The 22,085-nt window shown below is 27.9% G+C and overlaps 3 protein-coding genes and 1 pseudogene across 4 annotated transcripts; 1 reads left to right on the forward strand and 3 right to left on the reverse strand.

Annotated features, from left to right (window-relative positions):
• Nucleotides 1-10,233: 10,233 nt before the first annotated feature.
• On the forward strand, nucleotides 10,234-11,771 carry LOC113385122 (ran-binding protein 3-like). The gene is made up of 2 exons (XM_026622933.1): nucleotides 10,234-10,412; nucleotides 10,484-11,771. Exon 2 carries the CDS (start codon nucleotides 10,514-10,516, stop codon nucleotides 11,684-11,686), a length of 1,173 nt encoding a protein of 390 aa, XP_026478718.1. The 5' UTR covers nucleotides 10,234-10,412; nucleotides 10,484-10,513; the 3' UTR covers nucleotides 11,687-11,771.
• Nucleotides 11,772-12,583: 812 nt separating this feature from the next.
• Nucleotides 12,584-16,470, reverse strand: LOC113385121 (neutral and basic amino acid transport protein rBAT). 2 transcript variants are annotated; one of them, XM_026622932.1, is made up of 11 exons: nucleotides 15,842-15,984; nucleotides 15,262-15,431; nucleotides 14,963-15,138; nucleotides 14,631-14,813; nucleotides 14,323-14,494; nucleotides 14,072-14,241; nucleotides 13,806-13,987; nucleotides 13,545-13,732; nucleotides 13,270-13,487; nucleotides 12,830-12,979; nucleotides 12,584-12,765 (listed from the first exon to the last, which is right to left on the reverse strand). In XM_026622932.1, the coding sequence occupies exons 2-11, from the start codon at nucleotides 15,400-15,402 to the stop codon at nucleotides 12,684-12,686; spliced, it is 1,662 nt and encodes a 553-aa protein (XP_026478717.1). In that variant the 5' UTR covers nucleotides 15,403-15,431; nucleotides 15,842-15,984; the 3' UTR covers nucleotides 12,584-12,683. The 2 variants fall into 2 exon arrangements, with proteins under 2 accessions (XP_026478717.1, XP_026478716.1); XM_026622931.1 differs by lacking the exon at nucleotides 15,842-15,984 and adding an exon at nucleotides 16,220-16,470 and having other exon boundaries at nucleotides 12,585-12,765.
• A 951-nt stretch (nucleotides 16,471-17,421) lies between these two features.
• LOC113386200 (N-glycosylase/DNA lyase) lies at nucleotides 17,422-18,770 on the reverse strand. Its single transcript, XM_026623996.1, has 6 exons — nucleotides 18,674-18,770; nucleotides 18,257-18,610; nucleotides 18,084-18,195; nucleotides 17,797-17,967; nucleotides 17,540-17,737; nucleotides 17,422-17,475 (listed from the first exon to the last, which is right to left on the reverse strand). Exons 1-6 carry the CDS (start codon nucleotides 18,745-18,747, stop codon nucleotides 17,422-17,424), a joined length of 963 nt encoding a protein of 320 aa, XP_026479781.1. The 5' UTR covers nucleotides 18,748-18,770.
• A 313-nt stretch (nucleotides 18,771-19,083) lies between these two features.
• On the reverse strand, nucleotides 19,084-21,269 carry LOC113384946 (annotated as a pseudogene).
• Between the last annotated feature and the right edge of the window lie 816 nt (nucleotides 21,270-22,085).

The following is a 22,085-nucleotide window of genomic DNA, read 5'->3' on the forward strand; positions in this document are numbered from 1 at the left end:
GAGAATTAATGACGATTGTGTACGTAAATATTTTTTACGAAAGATAGAGAATAATTTAAAACACATATGCACATAAATTTTCTTAATGTCAAAGGTTACAGCCTGAATAGATTATGCACTATCACAATATTTAAAAAAAATAACTCACCCAAAACCATACGCGACTTGGAAGGCGAGTTTAACGAAAAAAGATTATGTTCGTTATTATTAGTAATTAAAACACCACTGTTTAACATTTGTCCTTGAAATAATTTCTAATTTTCAACCACATACGCACGTGGACACTTGGGTTAAAAATCACTTTTTTAATAACACACTTTCGATATATTTTTTTGTTAATTAACCAAATTTACACAAGCAAGTGTTACCGAGAAAAAAAGTATGTATATTTAGCTGGATGTTATTGATATTGAATAAAATGCTACGTGTCTCCGGCGAGTTACCATATAGACGTATAACGTGATATGCAAACTGGAAACCGCTTTATATATTATTATGTATATTTTCAACGTCCAAGTGAAAAAAACATTTAAAGACATTTGATAACGAATGCCGGCATTTGTTAACAGCTTACGTGGTAGATTTTCGCAAACGAGCGAATGCAAGTGCAATATGTGTATGTAAGCTCAGCTGGTTATATTATCGATTCATTACATATATTGCAAACTTACATCCGTGTCTAAAGCCACTTTTATACGAAACCGCGATGGAAATTTTTAACAAAAAAGTCCGCAATATTAAAGAAATTTAATTATATTTATTAGTATTCAAATTAACTTAATTTCACTATAAATTATTGTTTTGAACATTGTTAATTTAAATGTAATTTATAAATCTCTATCAAAAAATTAGTCTATTAAATAATACAAATCTCTATTAAATAATTAATGAGGATACTAACAATAAGGGGGCGTCCATTAATCATGTGAGTGGGTTTTTGAGGATTTTTGGATCCCCCCCCCTCGGTGATACATGGTGATATTCAAAATTACCCCCCCCCCTCCCCCACCAAACATCACGTGTTTTTTTAGTTATAAAACTGTAAATTCTTGGATTTTTTTTTTGAAAATGTTAGATTTAAAAAAAAAAACAGTTAAAAAATAAATACACGTAATATCTTACTATACCCCTCCCTCCCCCACGTGATATTTTGTGATTTTTTATCAAACCCCCCCTCCCCCTAAAAACCTCACGTGAACAGCATGGATCCTATATAGTGCATTAAAAATCTTTTTTCCAATATTGGATTAATCAATTATAATCCAAACTCGATTTTATTTTCAACTGTTATTATATTATATGATATTCAATTTGATTATAGAGTCTATCAAATTAATTAGGTTGCTTTTAAAAGAAAGTTAACCCATTGACCTAAGTTTGTTGAAATTAATGTGGAAATATAGAATAATTCTAGTATCAGAAATATCATTGAATAATAGATGAGTATTTTACTTTTTATACTAGAAACGTAGGTATTGAATAAAGAAATAATAAATAAAAACTTCAGATAAAGAAATACTAAGTAGGAGTTTTAGTATTCTCTACTAAGTAAAAATATTAAGAATTTTCCGTCTACTTGGGCTTTTAAAGAAAATAAAAAAAATATAGAGTATTTCAATTTACCTTAAAACAAAAAGTTCTGACATTATATTGTTTAATATACAAACACACCGTTCTTTATCGATATGATATAAGATTTTAATTGTGTTCTTATCATTGTCTACATATTTCCAAATTATAGATTGATTGGTTAAGTAAATTGAAGTTTATTTAGCAATATTGTAAAGGGTTTTTAAGGCAATATTGTAAAATATATAAGGTTTTTAATGAAAAAAAGGTTTTTCCAAGATATAGATTAATTGGTTAAGTAAATTGAAGTTCATTTGGCAATATTGTAAAGAGTTTTCAATGCAATATTGCAAAATATACAAAGTTTTTAATGAAATCTTGTAAAAAAGGTTTTTCCAAAATATACATTGATTGGTTAAGTATATTGAAGTTTATTTAGCAATATTGTAAAAGGAATTTTAATGCAATATTGTAAAATATATAAGATTTTTAATGAAATATTGTAAAAGTTATTCTCTAAAATATAGATTAATCGGTTAAGTAAATTGAAGTTTATTTAGCAATATCGTAGAGGGTTTTTAATGCAGTATTGTAATATATATAAGGTTTTTAATGCAATATTGTAAAAAAGGTTTTTCCAAAATATAGATTGAATAGTTATAGAGTAAAATTACTCCAGAGTTACGAAATATTTCTGTTTGGCACCGTTGACTTATTAGTTATTTTTTATTAACCACTTCGGTTTTTGGATTAGTGATTTTTGGAAATAATACTTAATCTGTACGTAGAACTAAAAACACAATGTCTATGATGGTTCTTAATGTTATTAATTGTGGAGATAAGATTATTTTAATTGAATCTGTAACGTTGGGAAGGTTTAGCAATTTTCAAATCCATGTTAATATAATAAACCATGTTGTAAAAACTGCTTTGTTTGTCAAAAGAAGAATATTTGTACGAAATTAGGTTGAACTTTTACAGGGAGCATTCTTATAAAAATATGTGACCATCCGCGCGCAGGTTAGGGGATGATTAAACTACCATGTAATATAGTAATACTTTTAAAATATGTTAAACTACTTTTAATATTTTATAGTCAATATTATAGAGCTATGTCCATTACACTTATGACGAAGTGACCTCGGGTCGAAATCATGTGTTTAAGTAATAAATAGAGATAAATTTATCACTGCAAAGCTTTGAATAAATATATAAGGCGATAGATAGGCACAGCTTTCATCGTGCAACGGGAAAAATATTTTATAACATCACAGGCTTCTATTAATCTAATTAAGTTCCGCACGTTATTTGTCTCTGAGTTTGCATTATCAGAGATTGACACGTTGTCAATGATAATAAATGATGTTCGTAAAACATAACTTGATGAACCTGAAAAACACTCACATATAAAAAAATTGACGTCATTACATTGTTTAGAACACAATGCGGAATCCACTTATATCACTTGCTCACATACACAATCACAAAATTTTCGAACCGAACTGTCACAACAGCGATAAGATCTTCATAAAACACCTGTGATGTAACAAAATATTTCTGCATAATAACAATAAATCGACATACCTGTGCTGAAATGCGACCTTTTCGTGTCAGTATCATCCGTATCTCCATCGAGGGGCCTTTTTCTAGAGTCCGCTATTTCAGGGCTAGGGCACGTATCCATTCCTGAGTCAGCAGCCATGTTGCTTTTCGGACAGGACGAAAAAGAAAAATTTATAATGCATTCATTCCAGTGCGAAGTGCGTTTGGTACCGTGTGGTACTGTGTTGTGTGTGTGCACACTGACCTGAACTTACTAGCGTATTGATAAATGTCAAAAACGCTCGCGTAGCTAGAAGCTGCCCGACACGCACAGCGCCGCGCAGATGGATGCGACACTGACTAGAACTACCGCATACAGAGCTTACGAACGCTGTGCCAGATAAAAGTTTCGATCTCTATAAATTCACAACTTTTTTAACAATTCTTTCTTATAATATTTTTATATATTTTTATTATTCTCTATATTATTTAGAACTGTCCAGTTAAGGACATTTAATAAATTTGGGAAATTTACAATTGTCAGCCGTAAAGGGGTATTGTGTATTGAATGGGCTTGTTGGAATATTTATTATAATATTAACAATATTTTATTGATAATGATATAATCTTAACTATTTACTTATAAATAATTTCTTATAAATTATGACTAAGTCATTTCAATCTTTATCAGGAAAATTTATGACTTAAATCCAGTGGCGCTTTTCTTTTCAACCATCGTCTTATTCTTTGTTTATTTAATTATATTATATTTTATTTCTTACTAATTAGAATTAGAAAGGCGCCAAAGACATTATACAATTTCCTAAAATCTGGGTTTTTAATTACGTTCAATACTCTATTTATAAAGAAACCTATAATTTATTTTTCAGTATTTACAAGTACAACCATTTTTGCATAAATGTGCATGTCTGTGTTTTAAAAAATGTCTCTATTTTGGTTAATTTTTAATTTTCATTAAAATCAATAATATGCCTAATATCTGCATTTTCAATTATACTTTAAATACTCTTTCCATAAAAAATCAAACAAACAGTTTTGAATGAATTGCAACTCTGTATAAAAATATCTCTATTTTGGTTTATTTTTAATGTACGTCAATATCAACTTTAAGGTTTTCAATTATTTTCAATACTTTATAAAAAAACTTACAAGCGTTCAAATTAATGAGCAATTCTGTCTTTTAATAAATGTCTCTATTTTGGTTAATTTTCAATTAACATTACTATCAACAATATGCCTAATATCTGCGTTTTCAATACTCTTTTTATGAAAAAACTTACGAGTTATTTTTCATTATTCACAAGTACTAAAGTTTTTGAATGAATTGGTATTCTGTGCTTTAAGGATTTTTTTTTATCATTATTGCTAGTTTTAACAGTCAGATCACAATATAATCTATAAGTTAAAAAGGTATGGTATTGAAAATCAAAATCAAGAAAAAAATAGAATAAAAGAAACTAAAGAACAGAAATAGAATTGAATAAATGAATAAAATGATAATAAAAATAATAGTATTATTAATGAAAACAATAATAATTAATAAATAATAATTGTAAATAACTTGTTTGAAAATTTTCCTGGGCAAAACAGAAAAAATTATGTTGTGAAAATTTTAAGAAATATCTCTATTTTGGTTAACTTTTAATTTACATTAATATTAGCTTTAATGTTTTCTATAATAAAGCTCTATAAAAAAAACTTACAAGCTATTTTTCAGTATTTACAAGTATAACCATGGGCAGTTTTGTGCTTTAAGAACTATCTATTATGGTAAACTTCCAAAATACATTTAAATTAATTAAATAATTGAAGAGTTAAATCTCAAAATCAACTTACGAATAGTTATGATAAAATATATATAAACATAAAGCTAAGAATTATATCTAACTAAAATATATTATGTAGAGAAATATAAAAATTTAAATTTAAAATTTTCATATTAATAATCATAAGGCTCAAAAAATCTTGTCATATTAATTATTATAGTTATATAGAAACATTGTCATATATAGTTATATAGAAACATTAAAATATTTAATATGACAAGATTTTTTAAATCTTATTATAATTAATATAAAAATTTTAAATTTAAATTTTTATACATCTCTACATAATATATTTTAGTTAGATATAATTCTTAGCCATATGTTTTTTATTCCAAAAACATTTTTCAAGTTGGAAAATCAAATATGTAAATAAGTAAGCGACAACTGAAATATTTAATTATTGAGAATGTTTTCAAACTCCTGAGCACATTTTTCCATGTAGATATTTGAACTACATTGATAATATACAAAATGTACAGGAAAAAGGTTTTATGTGATTCGAAATGTTTAAAACAGTGTCAATATCTAAAAACCGATGAATTGCATAATATACAAAATGTAACAGGAAAAAGGTTTTATGTGATCCAAAATGTTTAGCAGTGTCAATATCTGAAAAAACGATGAATTGCATAATATATAAAATGTAACAGGAAAAGACTTGCATGTGATTCCATTAAATGCTCAATGTAGTGCCAATATGTAATAAATGATGAATTGCTTAACCAATTGAATAATTTTAATTAAGTTAATAATAATTTTAAATTGAAATTCATGCAATTGCTTAAAGAAAATAAAATTCCCGATTATTTTCAAGTCTTATTAATTATCTAATTAATTTCAGTTAGGAATTTCTTATAAAAGGTTGTCAATACCCCATTCTCCTTGACACGATCAGCTGACCGCTATTCTGTTTCAAAATATCCAGACAAACCTTCTGTTGTCTCGTTCTGACTTATTATCTTCCCTCCTGGCAAGATCGATTTTATCCACATTTTGTAGGTTTCCAGGATTTCGTTCCGGTTTCGGTACAGAACACCGGATTTTGGGTCGCTTATTATTATATTATGAAATACTACTATCGTATATCAGAACATCGAAAAATATAGAGATATGTAAACAAAAAACATATAAAATAATAATTACGATTCATTTTCAAAATACGCATTTGCATACGGTTATTTGCGCAGGGCCTAATTGGAAATATAATCTAAAGTAGGAAATAAAATTTATTAATAATTAATATATTCACTTTGCGCCTCGATAAAGTGCAGAAGTCAAAACAGAATTCAACGGGTTTTGTAGATTTCTCTATTAAAATTTGAATTATGCTAGAAATGAAAATCTTTAAAACAAGATCAATGAAAATATATAAGTAAATTACAAAAGTATTAGTATCAGTAAACAAAAGTATCTCTATCTCTAAAATCCTGCAAAATGCGAAGAGAGGGTTGATTTCCTCGGACCCGAAGTAATAAGAAAGCTAAGATGATTTTTTTCAATTTCTCTCCAGACTCGAAATTTTTACCAAATGACACTGATATATTGCCATTATAATTAAAATTAAAATTAAAATATTTGCTTTTTCTTAAAAACCTTAGAATTTAATTAGTAAGTTGACCATATTTCCACATTTTTAATTCGGCATCGAAACTTATGGCATGGGATTAGAGTTGATGTTTTAATAGCGACTTTTTAAAGTTTTTTTTAACAAAAAAAAATATAACAAATACTATTCAAAAATATTATTTAAGTTCAGTTTTGTTTGAATGGATCAAGCTATTTCTAATCAAAAGTACTGACAATGCGTAAAAATCCCTTATATTTTTTCTGAACTAACCAATCTTTCGCTTTTATACATTATATAAAACTTTCTCAATTTTTTTTGTAATTAATTTGCTTCGTATCTCCTTACGATTGAACCTGCCTTTGCCAAAAACTAATCAGCACATCTCCCTATCAATAGAAAACGAATGTTTTTTTAACCATTCAAGTCGATTGATCGATGCGCCCGAAATCGTGGACAAAAAATGCGGACATACAAAACACACACACGCTCATCCATTTTTTCTGAGGTATGCCAAAAAATGTTTAGAAACCTTCAAAACGTGAAGAAATGAAAATTTTTCGGCTCATTTTACTATAATACCCTCCGGGAAGTTAATAGGTAATTTTAACTTTGTAATTTGTAGTTTATATAATTCTTATAAATATTAGAAAATGTTACAGTATTTATAATGATCCATTTGAAAACATTTAATATTCCTCAAATGTTTCGTTAAGGTGCGGGAAGTTCCAGCAATTTGCCTCAAGGCGCGATGCCATACACCACTAGTTCGGGTTAGATTTTGTAAAAATAATTCTAGTTCAAATATATTTCAATTAAATATTGATTTTTTTTCAAAAAGCATGGACAATTAGTGACAAATAATACTTCTTGAAAAATCCGGGGCGCGAGGTGGAAATGCGGAACTGCCCTGGACAATCCAGGACACCTTAATTAACATTGCATTAAATTCATACCGAAATTTTATGAAATACATGATTTCGTTAATATTTTATTATTAGGTATATGTTGTTATGGCACTCTTATGTTAATAGATATCAGAAAGATAATGATCAACAAACCCAAATTGATTTTTTGTATTATGTATAAACTGCAGTATTCTTTATTATATCATATTTATCTTGATAGTGGATTTTATCATAAGATTTTAATTTGTTTTTATTGAATATTTATTCAACTATAAATAACTATATTTAAACGAAAAATTCGATAAAATAAAGTGAAATAAACAGAAAAAGGTATTATGTAATTGAAGAAATCGAAAAAGGACATAAACTATAGTTGTAAATTTGAAAATATACAGTAAATTTCGTTTTCAACAATATATGTCTTGGCATTTTCGGTGCCTCTATTGCAGCGGTCGGGGAACTTTTTTAATCATTACCCCAAATTTTTTGGTCTATGTTGATATTACCCTCATCGCGAAAAGAGATTATTCCTCAGATAGACGACAATGTAGCAAATACAATGAATATCGATTAAAAATAATTACTTTTTACCCCCAAAAAATTTATTGTTTCTTTTATTTATTTTACTCGATTTGGGGTAATTTACCCCAGTACCCGAGCACTACTATATAGTATAGGTCTTATTTAAAAGAGGATGAAAAAACCTTTTAGCAAGTGCAAATATCTGTGATTCGATTTGAGCCCAAAGAAAACAAATTTTAGAGCACAAGCAGTAAGCAAAGTATCTCGTGTTTGTAAAATATTTAATACATCTCTGCCAGTCTATCTCAAATATATTTGTATACGTTTATTTTTCGCATGCAAGTAGTTGCAATGCACTTATAAATGTATCGTTACGTAATGCAATCTATTCTATGCGAGCAGTAGGTCGAATCTGATTCACCGTTGCCCGTTGCCAGTGGTGCTGTTGTACTTGACACGCTTTGTTTCAGCATCTGGGATAAGCTCAAGATAAAGATTTTAATTTGCATATTGTCTAATATTTTTAATGATTGTTGATTGTTGTTACCTTACCACAACAATAAATTGATCGCAAATTACAGATCTATTTAAATATTTTACTATCTAATACTAAATTGTGACTTCATTCACTGATTGTTTACTATTAGTGAGATTGCGTCCAATTATCTTTTGATAACAGTCGAATTTTGATCAAACGACTTTAATTCAATGCATGATATACTTATATTTTGTGGTGATTCTAAGAAACTATAAAGTATCAGGATCAATATAATCATTCATATTGGAAATAAAATAATCAAAAAAAAAATCTTGATATATTAAAAATTATAACAATATGTGGAAGTAGTAATGGATATGAAAGTAAAAACTCCACTTGTATAAAAATTTATAGAATTTATTGATTATAAAATATTACGATATCAAAAAAACAAGTCAATTGTTTTTTCTCTGGTGACTAAGCCTGCTTGATCCCCACAAATATAAGAAATAGTATAAAATTATCATGTGCTGACCGAAAAACGCCCAATTTTCAATCTGTATGGAGTGATTTTACAATGTTTTTGTATCGGAAAAAAAGTATATCGCCAATCTTATTTTCTAATTATTTTGATAATATATTCTTTTTGTATTGTTCATCACTAAAAATATAACATTTTATTTTTTTGGAATAACATCAAAATCTATATATTCACTCCTACTTAAAGTTAAGTAGTTTTTGAAATGGTATAAGTATTTTACTTTGTGTATTTGCTCCATAAATAAAAGAAGAGTATATTTGCTCCTTATCTTTGCATATTTGTTTTTGTTTTTGCATCTTGAATGATAACTAATATAATTATAATCTAAAATTATCTAAATTTTCCTCTCTCGTTTTTTATTCACTGAGGAATATCGTTGAGTTGAGGAATATCGTATATTTTTGGCAATTTGGTGTAAATACTCATGGGTAAAGCTAATTTTATCATAAATGAAAATATAAACTTTTATAGAACGATTAATTTTATATGTTATAATTATTATGTTCTACTATGGTTCTACTAGAAGTTCTATCTTAAAAAAACTAAAAGTTTTAGATTTAGGAGAATTTATGTTTATGCATCTATGCTTAGGAGATAGTTGAGATATGGTTGAGATAATGTAATGAAAATTTATAAATATAGCCATATAAATGTATATCTACAAAATTTTAATACCGGGAAAAAAATTGTGCTTAGTTAAGTAAGTGTTTATAATATTATAATTAATTGTGCAAAATAAACAATGAGATAAGGAGCGAACGTGCAATTTTTTTTTAATATTGACATAAAACATAGCAGCACGTGCTTATTTTGGTGAAGATAATTCCGACCGTTTTTTGTAATTAATTGTTAAATTTTATGCCGATTTTAACAAATGTAACTAACTAATTAGTTTTTAAAACACTGAAAGAATTATCCAATCAAGTAGATTAATGCATGCATACATTCATCATGCATTAACATGTTAATGCAAGAAACCGTACGTACAGAAAAAATTATGATTTTCATTTATGAAATATCGGCCTTCATATAGCGATTTAAAAAAATGAATTTTTCATATTCATACGTTAGTTATCAAACAAAAAAACTCAAATTGATTATTAATATAAATAAAAATAATAGTTCTCATCATGCTTCATAGTGCTTATTTATCTATGATTTTCATCATGTTCTCATAAATCGTTAATTAAACTTTAACGGCAACGTCAGGTTGAACGAAAGCAGAGCTATCAATCGGCGCTGGCAATACTAATGCAAAACACCAAAGCGACATTTTCTGAAAGTAACAATAAACTTAAAATATCATCTTTCTATCTGTCATTTAGAAATTCATGCGATATTAGTGATTTTTGAATATTTTTGTACATAAAACACTAATTATAAAATAATCATTCGCATGATTTTATTTATCTTTGCATATTAAAAGTGGAAGTACGTTAAGGTTAGTGACAATGTTTATCCAGCTTCTATATTTTCCAACATGTCAAATTAGTATAATCATATTTCTTTTAGAGTAAGGCTCATAATATTGAATTTGGAAACATGTCCGATGCTCCTGATCAATGCAACACCGTGCAATCGCCAATTATTATGAAAATAGATGCTCCTGATGATTCTAGTTCTAATGAAAATTCATCAGAAACTGAGAATTCTACCTCATCTACGTCGTCCAATATTCCAACAATGTGGGTTTTTGGGTCCACTAGTTCAAAGTCAGCAACTAATAATCCGTTTATATTAAACAATAAGAAAAGTGCTACTTTAAGGCCATCATTCTTACGACCCTCCCAATTGGGTTCAAACAAGAATGAGGAATCCTCAGAGAAGAGTAATGGACCATTGGCCCCTAGTAAATTAAATCCATTTAAACGAAACATTGATGATGAAGTAGAGCAAAATGTTAGTGATACTAAAGAAAATGAAACTTCAAGTAATAACCAAGAATTGGATAAAAGCAATGACAAAAGCAACATAAAATTGCATGAAGTTACAGAATCAGCCAAATCAACTACTCCATCAACTTCTTCAGGTCCCACCGATTCAAAATCTACTTTAGTTTCAAGTTTTGTTTTTGGCCAGAATGTACATGATAGAGTTGTTACAGAAGGCACTACAGAAGCTAGTGAAAAAGAAGAACCTGTATCAAATAACACAAATAATGCTACCTCATCAAATGGAACTTCAGAAAATTTATTCACATCTTTATTAAAGAAGGAAGTAAATGAAACACAAACTAAAGAGAATCATGCAGTGAGTTTAACAGAAAGTGCAAAGGCATATGAGGAAAGTCGTGCAAACAAACGTAAATATGAAGAAGTGGAAGTCATTACAGGCGAAGAAGGAGAGAAAAATGTAATACAACTTTGTTGTAAATTATTTGCATTCCAAGCAGGTATATGGCAAGACAGAGGTCGAGGTACAATGAGACTCAATGATTTAGAGGATGGAGATTCTAGATTAGTTTGGAGAAATGTTGGAAGCCATCGTGTTATGTTAAACACTTTAGTATGGGAAGATATGACTGTAGAAAGAGCAAGCCCAAAGAGTCTACGTATAACTGCAGTAGATAGTGCTGCACAAATAAAAGTATTTCTTATTATGGCAGGACCTACTGAAATGGATCAGCTACAGGAAGCTCTAACAACTCGTGTTTCTATTGCAAAAAGTAAAACTAAAAACAACGATGAGCCAAGCCCAAAAAAACTGGCTAAATAGTTTTGTTACAATAAATTAATCTTTGGTGATACTGATTGAATTATTAAGTTCAATAATCTTCTTTAGTTGAATATCACCAGGACTGAAACAAAAATACAGTGTAATCATAAAGAACTTGTGTTTTATAATTTATTGTTTAATAACCAGTTTAGCAGTAACAAAATATCTTGATTTTAATTTAAATTTTGAACTTTGGATAATTTAGGTATATAGAAATTGCTAAATAAACATATTAAATGGTATATAGATAAATATTTATATTTATTCAATATGTTCCGTTATAACTACTTAAAAAACATTTCAGTGAAAAATTTTGAAAACTAATAACTGCGTGATGAGAATACTTCATTGAACTGCGCCTATTTTACATTTCAAGCATTTGAATATGTATTACTATATCATTATTGGAATGTAATGAGTTCTTCTTATATTTTACAATTACAAAATGAGAGTTGTAATCCTGTTTTTTATCATGCAGAGTATAATTAAGTTTTTCAAAAGTACATATATTGGGAGTTTTGAGTATTTTTTTCTTTGTGTATGTTGCAATTTATGTATTTATCAGTGATGCCCTGAAATTTGTCTACAAAAATCCTCACATGCTAGGATAAGTTATGGTTTACAACAGTCCTACGAACAACACTTAATAATAAAATTATGAAGTTATTACAATTAGTTGAAACTTGCAAAAAAATTTAATTTACTCAGTTCTGCAATAAATGTTTTAGGTTAAATTAAACAAGTAAAATACACAGTATGAAATATTAAAGAAAAAACTCTTCCATTCATTTCATATGCACATATTTATTTTATGTTTACAGTAAAATGCAAAAAATGCAAGGTAATAAAGAAAACTTAATTCAAAAGCACATTTGCATGCAACATCCATTTATTGTCTAAATAGATCCTTCATTTTGGCATATATTGGATCATTAGTTCTTAGAAATATCTTTCAATAAATATAATAATATCTAGCATTTAAAATCCAATATAGATTTTAATTTTCGGATGCTGGAATATATGATAGCAATATTGCTGCTCTAGGAGAAATAGGCACTGTTGATGCAGGCAGCGTACCTCTGTAAGAAATAATATGACAATTAGACAACAAATTAACTATTATAAAGCTATTATATTTCTTACTTTATAGTGACTCCTTCTTCATTATATTTGTTGCTCAATAACATCACTGTTACAGATTCTACCTTCCCTAATAAAGGTTCCAAATTAACAGTCGATGTATCTTGCTCTGTATTGTACAGAACTATTAAGCCAGGATTTCCAGGTTTCAACCTTGAAAAATATTTCATATTATATATACATATATATGTACAAACTTTCTGATTCAACAGAATCAAAAATTAATTCATTTGTTGGATATGCTATCATTTTGGACATAGTAAATTGAATATCTCTACAATTATATTATAATAACATCAGCTAATAAAATTTAACTTACCACAACCTGTCCATTAAAAAATGGAAGCAAATGAGAAATAAATCGATATTAATAGCATGATCGAAAAGCATGAAATAGTTTTCACATAAGTTTATTTAAAAATAATAAAAAAATAAAACTGTACCTGGAATATCCCACAACTGTTTCATTTGCAAACAATTGAACATTAAATGAACCATATTTAACAGAAGGATTTTGCCTTGCTGTTAAAAGAACTTTAGATTGATTTACTAGAGAATTATTTAACCCTAGTAATTGTTCTTTAGACAATTCTGGCACACCAGGTAGAAGCATGAGTAAAATATTATGCTCTGATCTGTCTTCTACATTTTGACTTGAAAACTAAAAAAAAAAGTTATTAAAATAGATATTTATACATTTTATGCATCTTTTACATACATGTAAATGTGGCCAACTTGTTTCAGAATCTAAACTTTTCAACGATGTATATATATCTTTGGCCTGCGATTTATATGCATCTCTATTTAATGCAATTAACTTCTTTGATGCACTTGGTAACTGAGGTATAATCTCACTATCTACTTCAAATGTATTTCTGTCAATATCTTCAGCAATATAGAAAACACCTGCAAAAATTTTTTCAATGATACTTGCTGCTCCTGGCAACCTCAGATTTTTATAGTTAGACATGAAATTTACCTGATTCAGTATTATTATGAACAATTTCTTTCCAAGGCTGAACTAATTCACCAAGCCCAGCTTGATTACTAGTTCTCAAATGGTTGTAAAATCCATAATCATTATGAACAAATCCAGGAGCAGAGCTGAAAGCCTCATCCATTAAAGTCTCATCAATCAGCAGATGTTTTGCATAACGTAATCTTGAATTTTGATAAAAATTTAAATTAAAGCAAAAAATTTTATATTTGAGACTTATTTTATTCAAGAGTTATTGTCACACTTACTTTATTCCAGATATTCCAGTGTTAACTAAGTTTTCAAGTGCCTCAGCAAAGATGTTGCGTACATTTGTATTACCAAAATTTAAATCAGCAAAACGATCTCCGAATTGACTAAGATAATACTGATTTCTTTTATCAGATTTATTCCATGCGCTTCCATTTACAGTCGCTTTCTATAAACAATTATATTTGAACAAATACTAATATAAGCATTTCAAATTTTGATATAAAAATAATTAATACAAGATTCATACCCAATTATTTGGCACCTTATCCTTGGGTTCATCTCCGACCTTACCATCAGACCATATAAAATAGTCTGCATATTCTGAATCACGGTTCTCACTTGCCATAAACATTTTGTTCTCTTTAGGTACGAAGTTGGCTTGAATTTCAAGTACAACGTGCAAATTTTCATTTTCAGATCTAAGGGAGTACAAAAAAATTGTATATACATTTTGTTTACAATCAAATAAATTGCATCATATAGTGGTATATTGTATACTAGTAAGATTAATTATTGAGTACTGGAGCTAAAATACTTCATATCGATAACACTCACTTGGCTTTTTTAATAACATCTCTTATATCAGCATAAGTGAAATTGTCCTTATATAAGTCATAGTTATCTGGAATTCGAAGCACTATAGAATTGGAACCAATATCTTTCAAGTTTTTGAATATATTTGATTCGTCTTTGGCAGCATCAGAAAGATCAATATCTATTAATGGCCCTTCCTCCCACCTGGAAATTGTATTATAATATTACAACTAAATCAAAATATTTCAGGATGTCCTACTTGAACAATTTGTTTCAACTAAGTTATTAATAAAATGCAAATTTACAAAAAATTACTTGTATGTGGAGGAATCTTCAAATAAAAAAATAATTACCAAGTTTTTGGCACAGGAGCGGCACATTTGGGGGCAGCAATAACAATAACAATAGCACCAACAAGCATAGCAGTCCATAGTAGCCAGAAAAGCACAAACAAAGTCCAACGTAATCGAACCCAAAATGGATCTTTAGCATATTTCATCAACTCTTCTTTACCCATTCCTGTGAAAACCTATTTATACAATTGAGACAATGAATTAGAAATTATATTTTGGTGATCAATTGCTTTGTCATTATAAAAATCTTCTATATTGCTTCAGGATTGTTACAAACTAGTATTCCCTAAATTCATCACCTGTTGCAAACATTCCACATCAACTTTAGCATCCCCATTTGTGCGATCCCCAGAAATAAATTTCACTTCAGCTCCTTCTGCATTAGACAGCATCTTCTCCGCTGCCTCATCTACATGGGCATCCCCATTTTCTTGCACCATTTTTTTTGATACTTTGATTTCTGAACTATCTATAATTGACAATGATAATAAAAATATTATTTGCATATAAGGGTACATTATAATTTTTAAGCCATCACTTAAAAAAGAATATACCTAAGTATTTGAATCAAATGATTATGTATAATATATCTCAATATATATTAATAACAATAAGTTCTCATAAATAGTCAGTACTTTTTGCAAAAATTAATATTACTACTATTTTCCACAGTGACATGCTAAACTTATGAAAATATGAAACTTGACAATTTTACAACTTTAACAAAAAGTGAACTATTTAAAAGTTGAAAGTTACAAGAATACGTTTCAAGTTAAGAATGTACTCATAATACAAATGAAGGTCAAAAACATAAAAACCCTGCGAGATTTTACTTTACAGTTATTACCATAGATAAAAGAGAACTTATATGTAACTTACATCTCAATTAAATAGGAAATTTCCAAGTTCGTCACAAATCTATATTAGTATTATCTAATTAAAGAATTAGATACGATCACACTGTCTTTAAACACACACCTATATATCAAATATTCACTATAAAAATGAAGACTGGATCTATCAAGTTAAATATCATACAATACCCTACCAATTCACTTTAATAAAATGTCTAAATATATGCGTAAATATCAGAAGCATGCGGAGTGGAACCTGTTGCAATGGCGTTTACATGCTTATTGATTTTTGTATGATGCAATTGAATATGAGAAAGGCACATGGGAAACGAGTTTTATTCAATATGTAAACAAAATTGAATTAATATGACAATAAATAAAAACGCTCTTGTATTAATTTTACCTTCAGGAGCATCCTTTTCTGTTAAAGGTTTATAATTCGGTTTCAATCCATCTTCGCTTCGCTGCACAACAGCCTCGGGATCTAGAATTCGAGACGGCATTTTCAACTAAAAGTTATGCCAAATTATTTCTTTATTCGAAATTCTTCAAAACATTAGTACTCTTCAAGAGTTGAGAATAAAAACTTTTATTCGACTTTAATTTAATATAGCTATTGTTCGCATAAATTCTGTATTTGCAAATAAATAGCAAATTTTCCGAAACTTCACCGGCTCTTATCTTGCTAATTTCATCCTTCATGAAAGAAAACCTTACAGTGCAACCAATATGCAAAACCTAAGAAAACCCTCCTTTTTCAAAATTTAAAATTAAGTTAAGATGTATACATTTTAAAAGTTTTAGTCAGAAAATTAATTAATTTATAGAAATTATGAATTTTTAAATTTGATTTCATACTAGAAATTGAACGTTCTTTAATAAAAAGGTTAACTATCCCAGAATTCTTATCATTCATAATTAATTCTGAATGTATTCATCTGCCGGTATGTAAATGGAAATAAGATATGCAAAACAGCTTGCTTGATTTTGTCACAGATAAATTCATCGAATAGACAAAACAGAATATTTATATCAATTCATGAATTTTTTCGTTTTCGAAATTTTATTATTTCATATCATTGTTTGAGTTTGCATTATCTTGAACCAACATTAAATTTTATGGCACTAGTCTTGTGATGTTTACATAAGATTAAATTGATATTAAAGTACAGTAAGGACATTTATTTATGGAAATTTATATTCATGAAATATTTATTATTGATAATGCATCTTTGAATATGCTATAAATCTCTTACCAATTCCAAATATATTTAATTTAAATAAATCTATGATAGATAATAAAATCAATTAAGAAAAACAACTCGTTTTAACTATTAAGAAAAATATTATGAAGCTGCTATTACATAAAAAAGAATACATTGAAGAGAAAACCAGTGGAGTTAAAATTATATTTATTTTCATATAAAAATTTCTTAAGTTCTATTACAATTAAAATTAATTAACAAATATCAATACAAGTGCAAGTACTAGTGTAACATAATATAATTGTAAATTTCTGAAACAATTTCAAGTTATATTTAATATAAATATATACTTTGAATATTAATAATAATACTCTCCAAACGGATCCTGCGGGCATTTCATTTATTTAATTAAATTCTCATTTGAAAACATCTTTAAATCAGCACAAAATAATATCTGAAAATAGGCAAAATAGTTCATAATAAATTTTAAAATACATCTAAATCATACAAGATCTTACCGTTTGTGCCCAGCCAGCTAATGGTCCATATAAGTCTCGAAAGTAATCACCAATTTCATTATAGATCTTTTTAGTGACACTTTTTGATTTTTTTAAGTGAGGCAAATAGCAAGGACTACTTGCAATTTGAAATACATGTGTATCAACAGGTACTGCACAAAGATGTCCTAAAGACATCAGACAAATACAATCTGCAACCTAAACATTAATAATTAATTTGAATTAATTGCATAAAAAAATAGAATTAAATAATATACCTTTGGGCCAATGCCAGGCAATTGCAAAAGCTTTTCTTTAGCTACAGTATAATCTGTTTCTTTTAATTCATTTATCCATTGAATTCCTCCTAGTTTAGTAATCATTTTTGCTGTTTGATTAATGTATTTTGCACGATAACCAAAACCTAATTTACGCAAGTTATCTTCTACCTGTAATTCAATTATTTTTGAATGTTATAGTAAACTTATATCATTTTCGTTTGCTATCGATATTATATCAAATTGATATATAGCAATTCAATTTAATTTTAGTTTAAAAATAATACCCCATCTGGTGCTAAAGCTTCTACTTCTGGGAAACTATAATATGATACTCCGTCTTCATCGCAAATTTTCACACCATAATTTGTGCATAATTTCTCTACTAAACCAGTTATCCTACAGAAAGTAAAAATTTTATATTTCTATCATATTGTTCCATAAATAGTTCAATAATTACCGTTGTATATTATTATTAGAGCTGCATATAAAAGAAAAAATATTTTCAATAGGTTCTTGTTTCAGAACTCTAATACCGTAAAATTTTTCAGATATTTTCGAAAAATTGGAATCTTTTTCGTTCCACATCAAATATTGTTTTTGCAAATCAACATTCAGCTGAAAATATTCTCTTAAAAGAGTTGGATATATATCATCGTTATCAAGTTTAATTTTCTTTTTAATATTATTTTGATCTTGAGAGTTGATCAATAACGAATTTACAACGCGATAGTATGTGCTTGTATGATCTTGTTTTATTTTCCACACGGTATTTTTAAATACTCCAGTCCATTCCTCATTTTTCAATGTCCACCTAAAATAAATAGAAAAAGAATACTCAGAGTTTTGCTTGATTAAAAATTTTGAGAAACGTAACCTAAAACTTTGGCCGCCGTTCAATGTGCCCAAGAGTTGTAAATCTTTGGAATTACAGTTTAACTTTTGCCACATTATTAAATAAATTATTAAAAATAGTGAACTCTAATTTTTAATTAACTATGCAATAAATAAAACAACAAACTTAATTCAAATTTTAACAAAATGTGTGACGTCAGGAGCATATTTCAATATGATACAGTTGGCGGTTTATTTGAAATACAATACCAATTTTTATGAATATTATTTTAAATATTTTAAACAGTAAGGAATCAGAAAATTGTGTGTGATTTGTAAATGCTAATAAAAAGTTAATTTTAATATTAATAAAAAATAGTCCTTTTTTAACATCCATGATAAAAATATATTTATTCAACAATTAATACATTGTTAATCTATTTGATTGCTTTCTTCTAACAAAGTACAAAACTTCAAAGAACATTCCATCCAATGGATTTTCAAACATTCTCATCATACGGTAGTTTGATATAGGAAAATTAACAAATACAATAACAATATATTAAACTATTCATATTAGTTATACTATTTATTTCTTAATCCACAAGTTCAGAGACTTCAGTAATTGTAGCATCTGCTAACATGCCTTTTTTGTCACCAGTTATTACATGACCAACAATAAAAGCTTTTTGCTTTTCAAGCTCATAAATCTCTTTAATATATCCTTCTGCATCTGCTTTTGGTAAAGCTATTAATAGGCCTCCTGTAAAATAAACACCCAAGGAAATTAAACTGGGTTTATTAAAGATATTATAATACCTTTTATTCCTATTATATATATACATGTTGTATACCTGAAGTTTCTGGCAAATATCCTTCTGCTAGCTTAAACATTTTGCTGAAGATTTTGGCAACTTCGGAACATTTGTAAAAAACTGGTAGTTTATTCAATACAAATGAAACATTATTTTTCTGATTCTGGGCCAAATTATCAGCATGACCGAGAATTCCAAAGCCTGTGACATCAGTAGCACCATGAGCATTATATTTATGCATAAGCATAGCAGCTGAAAAAAATAATATAATATTGAAGAAAAATAATTGAATATAAATACATTACAATTTTAAGAAACAATTACATTGTTTCCTGTGCTTATAATTAATGTAAAAAAAATTGCACCCCCATTTAGTTTAAATTAAATTAAAGAAGAAGTGAAGATCATATATTTTTTTAAAACTTTAATTGTATCAATCCGTATTATGAATTCCTCACCAATTCTATTCTGACGAGCCATTGATAGCACAGCTTGTTTGTAAACAAATTTGATTTCTTCCACTGATATAACAGAAGATATTTTTTCTAATTTCTCTGGAACATCTAGCCATTGATGTATTTTACAAGCAATTTGGGTTCCCAAAGGTTTAGTTAAAACCAAAACATCTCCAGGCACTGAGTTGTGTGGACTAAAATTTATAGAAAATTCAATATATATGAATTTATAAATGTTAACTTTGCAATTAAATTTATACTAACAGTATAAACTGATTTTCACGACATATTGATGTGGCGACACCACCAATAATACACCAAGGGTTCAAGACTGTTTGTCCACCTGTGATAGTTGTATCTGATTCTTTAGCACCATCCTAGAAGATAAATATGAATAAATAGTTAAATACATATCAAGCCTATAAGATAATTTATTGAAACTTACTTTAAATCCTTTCATCATTAAAGGAATAACACAATCTCGTTCCTTCGGAGTCATTTTATTACTAATGCCTAATAACATCATCATGTTTGTAATTTTGGTAACACCCATTGCATACAAATCGCTGACCACATTTGCACAAGCAATTCGACCTATTAATAAACAATTTTTTAGTAATAAAACAATTTGAATATTAATTTTTAAAAATTACCCATTAAATATGGATCTTCAATTAAAGGATAGAAAAAATCTGTTGTTTGTAAAAGGTACCAGTTTTCTTCGAGAGGAGTAACGGAGCAGTCCAATCCAATTCCTATGAAATAAATAGTAATTTATTTTTTTACTAATAATATTTCGTCATATATAACTAAAGAAGCAATGGATATGGTTATAATGAATTATATGCTGAGATAATCATATAACAACAATTATATATATTATATTATAAATTGAAACATACCAACTTCCTTACTATCACTGGACTTGGCCTTCTCCATATCGCAGAGTCCCTCAAGTAAGTTGTTTAAAACATCTTGAGGGACCTTACAACCTCACCCTCCTAATTCAGTAAATTTAGTAAGCCTGAAGTCTTTATCGAGCCCATTTTCCACGGGATCAAAGGGTTTGGAATCCATCACTAGGTTTAAAACAAGGTGTATAATATAAATACATGTAAATAGTAAAATATTAATAAGTAATAGGTTAGAAAAATTAATTCCTTATTTTCACTAAAAAAGAAACTTACTGATTGGTATGTTGTGGAGTAATAAATTTAGATTTTCAAAATTATGATAGAAACAACTAACAAATTGATCAATCTTACCTTTGGAAATGTACAAACTTTTGCCTTTGTGGCAAGTTATCTTATATAATTTTTTTTATTGACCAGATTAATTAATTTATTTATTTTTTGATAACGAATTACCCTTCTACTCTTCTTTTATCTATGGAATTACCATTATCATTCTCATTTCGAGTGTTACCATATTTAAAAATATTTTAATCATTAAAAGTTGGTGTTAGTGTCATGACACACAGAGGTTATTTGCACACAATGATCGATATCGATTTTTGTAAACACCTGTATTTATTTCATAAAGTATTATTTCTTGTGTGTACGAACATTTTTGATGAGTTAAATTTGGTATTTTGTTATTCAGGCGGTTTTACAAAAACAATTTAAATTTAAAATAATAAATTTAATATTAAAATATACTTCAAATAATGGCTCCAAATAACTTAAAAAATATAAAGTGCGTGTGTGACAGTGCCTTTATTAGATTTTGACAGCACGGTTTTATAGGTTAGAATCATAGATAAAAAAGAGTGGTTAGAATCAAAATATATAAAAACAATAATCTATACATGATTAAATAAAAAATGTCATCTCTTCGTGATTTTATTAAGAATAATAGAGTTCTAATCGTTATGATACCTGCAATTATTGGTATACATGTAGGATGGAATATGGTACAAAATAATGAAATATTTGTTGATGAGAAGGATAGAAAAGAGTTGCCGATAGTAGTAGTAAGTTTTAATTCAGTTTTATTCTTTTATAGTTATAAGCCAACCTACAGTAAATAAATTTTTAAGTCAACGTTATTTGAAAGTGCAAATACTTACCAGCTGCATAAAAATTAACTAGATAGTTTTGAATTTTCCATCGTAGTTGCTCTTATTTGGTGCACTCAAAGAGACAGTTATGTGCTTTGTTAAATTAACATAAAAAAATTTGTACAT

The sequence above is a fragment of the Ctenocephalides felis genome, unplaced genomic scaffold (assembly GCF_003426905.1).
Source record: "Ctenocephalides felis isolate EL2017-DRISC unplaced genomic scaffold, ASM342690v1 CF-g0.4_SCAFFOLD_03571, whole genome shotgun sequence".
In the NCBI taxonomy this organism is placed as follows: domain Eukaryota; kingdom Metazoa; phylum Arthropoda; class Insecta; order Siphonaptera; family Pulicidae; genus Ctenocephalides; species Ctenocephalides felis.

Coding starts and splice junctions, on each gene's coding strand:
- LOC113386200 (XM_026623996.1), bottom strand. CDS start 18,747: ATGTGGCAAAAGTTAAACTGTAATTCCAAAGATTTACAACTCTTGGGC. Junction 17,968..18,083: donor AAGCTTTAGCACCAGATGGG/GTATTATTTTTA, acceptor ATTGAATTACAG/GTAGAAGATAACTTGCGTAA. Junction 17,738..17,796: donor TGCCTGGCATTGGCCCAAAG/GTATATTATTTA, acceptor ATTAATGTTTAG/GTTGCAGATTGTATTTGTCT.
- LOC113385121 (XM_026622931.1), bottom strand. CDS start 16,319: ATGCCGTCTCGAATTCTAGATCCCGAGGCTGTTGTGCAGCGAAGCGAA. Junction 15,432..16,219: donor AGAAAAGGATGCTCCTGAAG/GTAAAATTAATA, acceptor TGTCAATTATAG/ATAGTTCAGAAATCAAAGTA. Junction 14,242..14,322: donor ATAAGGTGCCAAATAATTGG/GTATGAATCTTG, acceptor AATTGTTTATAG/AAAGCGACTGTAAATGGAAG.
- LOC113385122 (XM_026622933.1), top strand. CDS start 10,514: ATGTCCGATGCTCCTGATCAATGCAACACCGTGCAATCGCCAATTATT.